The 12,647-nt window shown below is 38.2% G+C and overlaps 1 protein-coding gene across 1 annotated transcript in view; it reads right to left on the bottom strand.

Moving 5' to 3' along the window:
- The window catches only part of pdxkb (pyridoxal (pyridoxine, vitamin B6) kinase b), a 35,870-nt gene that overhangs the window by 14,338 nt on the left and 8,885 nt on the right, over nucleotides 1–12,647 (bottom strand). The window contains exon 2 of the mRNA XM_041789736.1: nucleotides 7,059–7,113. Coding sequence (XP_041645670.1) covers nucleotides 7,059–7,113 — 55 coding nt within the window. The remainder of the gene's footprint in view (nucleotides 1–7,058; nucleotides 7,114–12,647) is intronic.

Here is a 12,647-nt window from a genome sequence, read left to right as displayed (position 1 = left end):
TAGATTAATGTAGTTTTGATGTAAGACCCTTCTGCACCATGAGTGATGTTATCCACTGGGTAACTGCAGGGCTGTACAGTGCGACGTACAGGTACATCTCAAAAAATTAGAATATCATGATAAAGTTCAATATTTTATGTCACTCTTTTCTGAAAGTGAAACCCATTTATTATATAGACTTGTTACACATATAGTGAAATATTTCAAGCCTTTATTTCTTGAAATTTTGATGATTATGGCTTACAGAAATGAAATCCCAAAATTCAGTGTCTCAAAAAATTAGAATATTACATAAGATCAATAAAAAAGCATGTTTTAAACAGAAATGTCAGGCTTCTGAAAAGTGTGTTCATTTCTATGCATTCAATACTTGGTTGGGCCTCCTTTTGCATGAATTACTGCATCAATGTGGTGTGGCATGGAGGCGATCAGCCTGTGGCACTGCTCAGGTGTAATGGAAGCCCAGGTTGCTTTGATAGCGGCCTTCAGGTCATCTGCATTATTGGGTCTTGTGTCTCTCATCTTCCTCTTGACAATACCCCATAGATTCTCTATGGGGTTCAGGTCAGGCCAGTTTGCTGGCCAATCAAGCACAGTAACACCATGGTCATTGAACCAGCTTTTGGTACCTTTGGCACTATGGGCAGGGGCCGAGTCCTGCTGGAAAATGAAATCAGCATCTCCATAAAGTTTGTCAGCAGAAGGAAGCATGAAGTGCTCTTAAATGTCCTGGTAGATGGCTGCGTTGACTGTGGACTTCAGAAAACACAGTGGACCAACACCAGCAGATGCCATGGCAGCCCAAATTATCACTGACTGTAGGAACTTCACACTGGACTTCAGGCAACTCGAATTCTGTGCCTCTCGACTCTTCAAGGTCCCAGAGTCTGGAGGAAGAGTGGAGAGGCACAGAATCCACGTGTTCATAGAAATGAACATACTTTTCAGAAGCCTGACATTTCTGTTAAAATATCCTTTTTTTTAATTGATCTTATTATTCTAATTTTTTTTAAATATTTCACTCTGTGTAACAAGTCTATATATGGGTTTCACCTTCAGAAAAGAGTGACAAAAAATATTGAACTTTTTCATGATATTCTAATTTTTTGAGATGTACCTGTATATGTCGCAAATGCTACAAGAAAATTGGTCTCTGCTAAGAGGTTTTCACTCCTCATCACACAAGTGCTATTACAAAGTGAGAGAGGTGTGTGAATGCCATGCGCCTTTAGGTTTTACTTGCTGCCACAAAAACCATAATCCACTTTGATTTGAGATTTGAAATTCATTCCCAGCCCATTTATTTTATATTTCAGGCGCAATTTAAATTCAAGCAGAATATTATTTCTTCTCATCATGCCTTATTCTCCGCAGTCACACTCTGCAGCTGATACGATGGCGAGAAAGTGACCTGCAGCAGCTCGAACAGGCAGGCTCAGGGCTTACACAGCACAGGTGATAGTTATGTTTAAGAGGAGTGCTGCTTTAATCCCAAGTTTCTTTTATCAAGGCACGGAGGCTAGACGATGCTAAAAACGAGTATCTGCTAGCCCACTTCTCTAATTACGCACGGAGCATGGTCACAGTGAGTGAACTGTCGGTGAGAGGACAGATCGCTCAGTCTGCGCTAACTTCTGATTGAAGGTTAAGGAATAAAACAATGTATTTTCCCTTTCACTAATATCGTAGCTGCTGCTGTTATGTTAACAAGATAATACGTGTCTGAATGTAGCATACAGGTCCGATAAGACACGGACAGACAGCAGTGTGTGATGGACAGATGAGGGAGAGAGAGAGACAGGGGCACGGAGGAGTAGATCAATACAGCCCCACACTGCATAAATTGCATGTTTATTGTAAGGGTAAAGGGTAAACTTTTTTGTTTTAATTACCATTTAACTCTAATAGTACTGATGTTGTCATGACACTGTCAGAAAGAAAATAGGGATTTAGTCATTTACATTACCTCTATAAACATCAGAACCCAGTGTGTACAATATGGACCAATTTCTTATAATGTTAGAAATATTTTTCTTATTACTTTGAGTATCATTAAATATATACAGGGTGTTCAAACTATGGGCCGTGGGCCAACTGTATCCTAGGTCTTTTTGAATCAGCCTGCAAGAAATCTGTTAGAAATGCCCACATAAGAACCTAAAACGTGTACTTTACTCTATTTCTTAAATTGACTACGAATGCACAATATTGGGGTTTATACAGTATGTCAGTATATACAAAATAAATTTAGACCACATTAAGTTAAAGTAATTAGGATGAACGAGAAAAGACTTCAGCTGTCTGTTGGTCCTGCCCAAAGTTAAAAAAAATTAATACAAACAAAGGATTACAGTAGCAAGCAGCAGCATGAGTGGAGCTCATTTGCTCCTCTGATCTCAAGGTCTGATTTCCAAATCATACTGCTCTAACCACCTTCAAGCAGCCAATGCCAACAATGATTGGCTGTTTGCTTTGTTAGACATTACTGAGAGCTATAATTTAGGTTGTTTTGGTTTTGTATTTTAAGTACATTCATTTAGCAAGTATATATTTTGGTTAAATGTTGGTTTTAGAGATGTAACAAATACTGTGCTACAGGTTTTGTGTTCTGTGCTACAAGATTGTCAACCTCTGTAGCACCAGCGCTATGGGCAAAAAAAGTTAACATACAGCCTTGATTAGTGACTTCCTGCCTGTGACAAGGGGTGGTGTACACAAAGGTCGGTATGCAGATTCATATCAACAGGTGTTTTCCAGCTCTTTATTTGTCTCTTTGCTCTGTCCTTACCAGAGAAAAATGATTTGACCACAGGTGTCCAATACAAAATAGAAATCTGTATTTTGAAAAGTTCATTGCAGTGAGTCAATAATAAAAGTTCAACAATAGACCCAAAGTGAAATAAAATATATCTTTGTGCTAAAAACTTTATTTGTGCAATATTTCAGTTTTTCTGATAAATAGTTACAGAAGTATATGAGGATAACAATTTAAATCATTTAAAATGATGCACTGAGAGAGTAAATTTGTAACATTACAAAGAAGTTTTTAGCTGATGTTACACTGGTAAGTGTCTAAAAGTGTCAATTTCTAACTCCAGGTTATTGTTGCAGTAATGTAAAGAATGTCTCTGTATTAGTACAGTGGGCAGTGATAGCTAGTATGGAGAGGGATGGCTCTGGGACTCTAGAGATCATTGTTTAGCTCTCTGATCCTGACTGACTTACTGATCAAAACATGGGGAGGTTCCCACTGGACAACCCCTTGTGAAGTGCTGGCTTTCTGCTTCTAAGGATCGGCCCAGTTGACTTGTGGAGGCCAATATTAAGGGCTTGACTGTGTTTAGTGATTTCTTCACTGAGTGTTTATCTTGTGTTTACCTCAAATTACATTCTTAAAAAAAGTTTGCCTTTTCATCAACTTAGACTTGAAAGAAAGCTGCATATCATTAATGTTTGTTTTAACCCAGGCAACATGTTAGCAGCTTGAGACGAGACCTCTGCTCGCCCACACAACACTTTTCCTAAAGTACACCAGCAACTAATCTTAACCTCAGTCTGACATCACACAATAACAGCAGATTACTTGCGCTATTTTAAAAATGAATGCCATTCATGTCTGCAATAATGACAGAGAAATCATGGCTTTCTGCTTTGAAACAACCATGGCTGTAGAAACCAAATGCCATATGCATGATGGTAGCAACTCTATAGATGAAAACTGATCGCAACTGAGTCAAAGTAATTATTTAGAGCTATAATTAGTTCTCAGACTGGAACAAATGAAAAACTAGTCAACGGTGACATGAGGGGTCAAGGTCTTCCAATACACAACACTTGACACCCTAAAAACATCGACAAAACAAACAGCATGGTGTTGCTTATTAAAAGATAATTAAATATATACGGTCAACCTTAAGGGAAATAAACAGCTGTCTTTTAAATCTGTTCAATAAATCTGCTGATTATTTCAAAAGTCAATCCAAACCACCTCCAATAGTGAGTTTGATAAAAATAAGAGAATAAAGAGAGAAATCTCCATATTTAAGGGACTGAACAAAAACACATCAACTATTATATTGCCAAAATATTATTGATTTATTTTGCTCTAAATCCATTAACTGATGGGTTAATTGATCTCACAGCTCTACTATTTCTATTAATATCTAAAGAAATGGCATTTGATTTTAAGTTTCTTCTGGGGGTTTGATACAGAGAACTGGATCACTCCAAAAATATAGGAAAGAGGATCTGACTTGTGAAATTAATTCACAGACAAGTCATAAGAACAAGCTAATCTGAACACTGTCATTATGTACTCACACTGTGAGGATTTCTGAGACAAGATATTTCTTGTATCCACAGTGAAGCAGCATGTAACAGCTGGGCAGATGTATTTGTTTTCACAGCAGTCAGCTGAGTCATTCTTGAAGATCAGTTTGCAAGAATAACATGATCTGCCTGAGAGCATTTATCAGAGAAAAGACAGAAGAAAAGGTGAGTAGCTTATTCATGGGACTGGAAGTTGATCAAAATGTTACAAGTTAAAATGGCACCAAGGGATGGTACAAACACAACATCTGTGCCAGTCTGAAACTAGAAAAGCACTCAGAGAGCACAGACCTCCGCCATTAGCCCTATCTCCCAATAGTAAAGAACCTTTTAAAAAATTCCTGGATCCAGACGGTGATCTGGATCACTCCCAAAATCTAACCAGTTCTTCCTTATGCCATTTCTGACATTTCCTGAAAATTTCATCAAAATCCGTCCACAACTTCTTGAGTTATGTTGCTAACAAACTAACAAACAAACTAACTAACAAACCCTGCTGATCACATAACCTCCTTGGCGGAGGTAATAAGCTCCATTGTGCATTCAGGTCTTTATGAGATAAGGTGGTTGTGGTTGCATACATGATCTCCAAAAGACTTGTGTATTTCCTATCCTTTCATTGTCCTTGATATTTTAGTGAATAAAGCAGAATGCAAGTCAGCAAACATTAACAGTATGTTGAAGCCTCTATGATTTGGCATAAAATAGAAAAAATAATACACTGATATTGCAGCATTTAAGATGTTCCAGGACTGACAAAGAGAAAAAGCAAGAAATGGTCCCATCCAGTTGGGGTATCAGATATCAGTTCAATCCCTAGTCAAAAAGCTAAATCAAGTACTGATGACAGTTTTGGGTTAAGTGTCTTTCCAAAGGACACATCAACATTGGACTGCAGGAGCGGGAGATTGAACCCTTGACTTTGGCTAAGTAACAACCAACTCTACTAATCCACAGCTTCTGGCATCAGTTCTCTGATCAACCTGTGCAGAGCATGGAGGGAGCTAACAACAATGGCTAAGCAGTCTGGAGGTATTTCTTGTTTGGTACTGCAAATCCCCAGTTTCATCATGATAAAATATTGATAATGATTCTATGGATTTTCCTGTACAACTAAATCTGCCAGAATATAGTAATTTTGATCTGATTCTATAGAGGAGCCTACAATAATATGATTTTCAAACAATTCTATGCATTAATTTCACAAAGTTACAGGGGTTTTTGACAATTTTGCTCATAAAGGTCTTCTTAAAAAAAGAAGACCTGTATTTCACTGCACAGTGCCAATTTTTAAAAGCTGCAAATGTTTTTAATGAGAAATATAAGCATGCACAGTTTTGTTGAAATATGTTGACTTAAGATCAGCAAACACTTTAAGTATCAAACATTTTTCTTACCATGTTCTCTGATTACTCTAAAACACCGGTGTACCTTTTGTGTATAAAAGGAGGCATGAAACAATGGACACTTGCTTCTCTCTCTGTTTAGCTGCAGAGTCTGTATCAGGCACTGCTCACACTACTTCAGCCATGGGTAGATAATGAGGGGAGAGTGATTTCTAGCTGCAAACTATCTCATAGCAATTGTCAAGGGACAAAAAAGGTCAAACTTCAACTACAGCTAGCTTGTCTGAAAGTTCAGGACAAGGCGCAGCTGGGCAGAAACTATCAACAGGCTCGTGGGAGGAACTTCAAAATAAAAGCGTAGCTTAAAGGTGACGTGTAGATTGATGTTTTGACTTTCTATCAATCTGACAGGATAACTGATCAACCAGCCTATGTATTCATACTGTATTGATGGCTCTCTACACCCTCTACTTATTACACTGACAACTTCTACAACTACAGGGAATTTCTTCACAGTTTGAGTTTGGAGGGGATGTGGTTTAACCCTGAGTTTAAACAAATGAAGAAAGCTAGAGTATCAAAAAATCCAGAGGACAGGGGAAACGTCCAGTGATGGACTGAAAGTAACAAAACCCTAGGAACCACTGTTCACCATCATGTAAATAGTCTCTATCATGTAATATATTTGCTCTGCCTAGTCTTTACTGCAGATCTTTCACTGCAGATACCTAGAGAGCTGTGTGACATAGTTTATAAAAATCATCATCCTGAAAGGAGTTTCAAAAAAGGTGTATTTTCAGGGACATAAAACGTTGGTGCAAAAGGTCAAAACACAGAAATACCTCAGTTTTGTGAAATAATTGCATACATGTGGACTAAGCCTGAGTGATAAAAGTAGCACACTTGTGGAACAGATTTTGATACCAATATCAGATTATATTTGTTTTAATCTAACATGTTTGACAGTTACGGGAAAGCATGATGCCTACGAATCATTCCCAGTCCAATCTTCACAATCAGAAATATAGTTCGTTTATTAACACATGTATTAAATCAGACTGGATCAGTGCATCACTAGAAAAAGCCAAAATTAAGTATGAATGAAGTTTTCCCCTTCAGCGACCTCTGTGTTTGTGGCTCTGGTGTCACAGAGTGAAATCCCACTGACCTCACAAAAACTTGGCACATTCATCTGTCGACTTGTCAGGCTCAGTGCAGCCACAGCTTCAACAACAACCGTCTCTCTGGCACTCACAAACACCTCATCACGACACCAGAAGCACTGACTGACTCATGCACGCCCACACATACCAGCTCAACCCCACCACATACACATATATACAACCATGCTCACAGAGAAATATGCAGGTTTGTCAGACTTACCTGTATGGTTGGAGAACTGGACAGAGTTGATGGAGTCCACCTCAAACCCTAAGACCTGGACACAGAAGACAGAGGCAACATGTCAGGTGTTAGGCAGGTGTAAATCATTCTTGTGCAATGTGTGGCAACAAGTCCTCACTTATAACATAATTCAAAGTGTGAAAAATGTGACTCTTACTGAGCATATTCTAAAAGGAATCAATGCATCAGCCTGTGAGGTTAAGTCTGCAAGAATTGATTTCCCTTGCCTTAACAACAGACACAAGCTGTGAACACATTGACATATTATCAACCTTTTAATTATAGAAAACTTGTCATGCAAATGCCAATGCACCAACCCTGCAGAAATGGATAATGGGCAAATAAATCTAAATGTAAGTCTAATATTCACGTTCCTTTCACTTATTTTTGGAGTCCAACTGCAGCTGAAGTGTTCAACAGTTTCTGTTGTTTTCAAGCAGCAAAAAAGACAAATAAGCATCACCAACTACCTTAACCTTTAGGTCTGTGTGTGGATTCATATTGTGTGTATATTCTGAAGATTTTATGTGCTTTTTAAACCCCAAACAAGCTAAAACATCTATTATTTAAAATACAAATACACCAATTCACATCTTCTTCCTCATCTGATAATGTCACTGGCCACTCCCAGAGTTTTATCACATTACATGAAACTCAAGAGCTGTAAATCATGATAAACTGAATAGAAACAACACTTTTTTATGTCTTTAACCCAAGCTTTCACCCATGAGTGGATATAAAAACTAACCCTGTCATTTTTTTGGGGCCAAAATCTTCAGATGATGAAAAACTACAAAACCAACCAAAAAAGTGTCCTTCCCTCCTCCTGTCTGTCTTCCCAGGGTTTTTATTTTGTAATTACCATAGAGGTAGAGGCATGTGACCATGCATGTGCGCAGTGAATCGTTATCTGAATGACTTTATTTAATTGGGCTGAAGAAGGAAGGAGGCAGAGTGAATGGCTTCTTTGTTCTTTTCAATTGACTGCAACTTTGAGATTCAAGAATCTGCCTTCAAAGAGGAGAGGCAGAGTAGATATTAGCTCTGACCTTGGAAATGCTTGTCAACGCTACAGCTAGTGCTGTCTGACTAATGAAATCTCTCTCAAGTGCAGCATATGTTCCCTGAAATACTGTATTTGTATCATCAGCATGAAGCGTTCTGCATGAAGCTCATGCTGAGCTCTCAGGGGAGTCAAGAATGCAGAGCATGACACCATTTCTACTAAAAATGCTGCAAAAGAGGAAACTGAGAAAATTCTGTGTCGCTGAACAAAAAGGTGTTACTATCAGAATTTTTTTCACATTTTATCTTGTCATCTCATTATTTTTATGTTATATCCTCAATCTCTCAATCATATGCTATTTTCACCTAGTATTCAAAGGGAAATCCAATATTTATCTCTGCTTAAGAGAGGTCATGAATCAGGCCTGTGATATATAAAAAGACACAGAATAGAGGATGCAAAGTTGTCTACCCTGTTGTAAGCACTAATGGATGCTGCTGAGTTGTCAGGTGAGATGGATGTTTCCTTTATGTGAATGTGATCTGTGAAGACATTTAAAGATGGCAAGTAAAGAGCGCAGAGACTCTTTCAACCACAAGCCAAAAGCACACGTGAAGGTATGTAATTGAGGGGGCTCTATCAGTTTTTGTTGACGCTATATTTTGTGCATTTTGAAATTTTACTGCGAGTATGCATATACTAGGAGCAACAAGATCCAACTACTGAGGTATATTCATATGTGACTTCAGTTATTCATTGTTTTGGGCACTGTCTTTCTTGTAAATTCTGGATTTTGCTTTAAACTTTATTATTCTCTCTGCTAATTCAAATTGTATTTTGCCATATTGTCCATAAATATAAGTGAGTTGTAGCTCAAACACTAGACACCCTTGGAATGACACAATTCAATAGCACAAACTGTTATCTTTATTTTATGACACAGTATTAGAATTTAAACATCAATAAAGTGTATGTACAACTCAGACACTGGAGTTCTCATGTGATTTTTGATGGATTCCTTACACACACACCTGTCATACAGAAGGGAAATTTACATGAAGAGTGTTAAGATTGATCCTTCCCACCCTCCTCTGACTTTATATCATAAATACTTTCAATTTTTACTATTAGAAATCCTATTGGTTAGGCTCTCCTTGAGTACCAAGTAGAGCCCAGCAGGCATGAGCTACAATGTTACATGGAATAGAGGGAGCAAGCTGACTGAAGGAGGAAGCACAATAAGCACAGCCATGGCAATGATAGTAAATACAAAGTAATAGTAAAAACCAAAACAGGCTAATATGCTAATATAGTCACTATGTTGTTTAAAATACATGGGGTCAAATAAACTATTAGGGCTTGTGTCCATAGCCAGCTTTTGTAGCGCTGGCAGCGCTTGTAACCTCATCTTCAAAGTGCTTCTCTCCAGTGTTCCTTGTTGCTACGTTACAAAAAATGGGTCCCACTTTCCTCAGTTGAATCTCTAACGTTGTTTTAAGATGGCTGTATGCTTCATATTTCAAGATCATATTAAACAGAAAATATGGAGACAGTTTAAAGAAATCCTGTCCCGACACAGGCAGCAGCTGTAGATCAAAAACTTTACCCCTGAAAAAAAGAAGTCAGATCGATTTCTTTTCAGCTAATGTCAGAAGCCCCACCATTTTTTGGATTCTGACTGGCAAGTGAGGGAGAAGTGACAATGACAAGAACAGAGCTGTTCCAAAAGTTGAACGTTTTTCAACTGAGAGCGCTTTCGGCCTGACGACAAAAACAGCTGACACTGAGGTCATTTTTTTCTGGCCAGGGTGCTGATCTCTGGACTACATTGGTTTTGAATTGAATATAAGCGGTGCCAGCATTAAAAAAAGCAAGCTATGGACATCACCTCCTAAAGTATCAAAATTCTGACAACTTCACTCCAAAATACACACAAAATCACATCGGCCAGTAGGAAGGCAGCTTTTGAAGTAGCAGTCATGTGTCTACTTCAGGACACTTTCACTTCTTGCAAATGACTGATTATGGCCTTGCCCACACGGAGACGAAAACAATACATTTCCATTTCGCTTTGAAAAAGTTTTTCATAAACCGAACCGTAGTATATATGACAAGCCTGTAAGTGGCGCTGTAACGCTGCCACAGAAATGCACCAAAAGAGAGAACGTTATGAAAAACTTCCCAAAACTTTCTCCTTGTTGCCCTTCTGGTTGTTCTCCACAGTGGATTTAAGTTCATCTGGTGTTTGCTGTTCTTGGTGGTGGTAAAGGAGCAACAGATTTTGCTGTTAAAGCCATAATAAGCTCAGTAGCTTCTGCAGCACAAACACAGTATAGTTGTTTTGGCTTGACCCGCTTAGCGGCTTAAGTGGGCTATGCTATGTATGACATAACCATTTCCATCATAGCAATTATGGCCTCCGAAAATGCTGTTTCCGTGTGGATGAAACACAGATACGACAAAAAACTTGTGCGTATACTCCTGAATTTATCTCCATTTAGACAAGGCTTAAGTGTGACTGAGAATACGAACTGGCATCTTTTTTAATCAACAACAACATACTGTATTGTAAAACTGACTTACCCTATATCTAGTTTGAAAATAAACCAATCTTTAAAACTCAATAAAATTATGCAGCCCTAACTAGGGCTGGACAATCAATCAAGATTTAAATTACATTTTGATTATCATGTAATCATTCAAGCATCATTGTTTTAGGGTGGTTTACAAAAAAAAATCCCTTTTTTCCTCATTTTTACCTCCACCAAGGAGGTTATGTGATCGGGTGGGTTTGTTCATTTGTTAGTTTGTTTGTTTGTTAACAACATAACTCAAAAAGTTATGGACAGATTTTGATGAAATTTTTGGGAAATGTCAGAAATGGCATAAGGAAAAACTGATTAGATTTTGGGACTGATCCAGATCACCACCCGGATTCAGGAATTTTTTTAAGGATTCTATACTATTGGGAGACAGGGCTAATGGTGGAGGTCTGCACTGTTACCACTTTACACCAGGAGATGGCGGACATGAGTAACATCAACCTCAGCAGCATTCTGGGAGTGTTTCTATTCAAAGTTTTGGAGTTTATAGACTTTGAAAGACGCACGCCCGGTCGAGGAGACGAATCGGAGAGAGAAAGACAGCAAATTGTAGTGAGAATACTCACAATGCTGGGAGGAATAGAGGAATATTCACCCTCTGCCATGACTTCCAGTTGTCCAGTGAGACCGTGGGTGAGACTGTCAGTGCGTCTGTTGGCACCAGCAGGCAACGCTTCCACCATGATAGTCCACCCATAGCAAAGCCAGTGCTTTACCTCACCATGTTTCCACCCCAATGGGGAGAGCGTAATCGGCAAATGCCGCTGTGGGAGGCACATGGGGATGGATCCAGGAAGTTTTTAAAGGATTCCTCACTATTAGGAAATAGGGCTAATTGCGGAGGTCTGCGCTCTCCGAGTGCTTTTCTAGTTTTAGATGTTTTCTTAATCAAAACAAGAATGATATAAAAATGATCACTCACTTCACAGCAATTCATATTGAATTTTTAATACGGATCAAAATGATTACAATTAAATATTTTTATACAACTGTTCAGCCCTAGTTTAACCAATCTAATATTGTGTTGGTTATAGTATAGAATAATTTATTACTTTTTTGTTGAAAAATACATAAGATGAGGAACCTAAAGAATAATCACATATTTGATCACAATTGCAATGTTGAAAAAAAATCACAATTACATTATTTTCCACAGCATAATATGGCACTTCTATTCTTATTGGATACATTTCTGAATGCTGTTCCAGAGTCTAACTTCCATGTGTAAAAATGTATTTTGTCCCTTTTAGAAACATTTTAGATACAAAGTGTCTATAACAGCATGTTCCTTTGGCTGAGCAGGAATCACTTCCACTGTTGATGTCATACTGAGTATTTATGGTCCAATGATGTACATGGGGCTAAGAATATGTTATTTGGGTCAAAGCCTTTCTCACTCTATTCACCAGGCTGAAGTCAGTGACACAGATAGGCTGTTTACACCGAAGCTGAATGGAGAGCTTCGTCAGACACTGAGGAGAGCGAATTAAAGACTTTATAGCTAGTCAACACTTTTCTTTCTTAGGGGAAAGACTTTCTGTAAAATCCCAAATAAGGAAGCCCTTTCACTTCTTAGAAATGCAGAGCTTCTTTAATTAGCATGTGTCACAGACAGTAGTACAGGCTGATCCCATCTGCGTCAACACAAATGCTGTGTTTACTGCATCATGACTTAGCTGGCAGAGTCGCTCAGCTTTAGGGTAGCCCTGTTCATTCAGTTTGATTGCCCATTAATAAAAAATAGCCTATGTTGCATACATTTGCATCCTTGCACCAGGATTTCTACAAGATGATGTATGGTCACATTAACTGATGTATTTTAACATATAGCAAAATTACACATGAAATACCTGTCAAATGCTACAGCAAACCAAATAAACATATAAAAACCATCTTGTCAGACTTGCAAAACTACAAGCATTTAATCAGATAAGGACAGTATTTTATTGCCCATTAACT

Source organism: Cheilinus undulatus, linkage group 6 (assembly GCF_018320785.1).
Source record: "Cheilinus undulatus linkage group 6, ASM1832078v1, whole genome shotgun sequence".
In the NCBI taxonomy this organism is placed as follows: Eukaryota; Metazoa; Chordata; class Actinopteri; order Labriformes; family Labridae; genus Cheilinus; species Cheilinus undulatus.
Note: the sequence above shows the minus strand (reverse complement) of the source record. Positions and strands in the feature narration are given on the sequence as shown.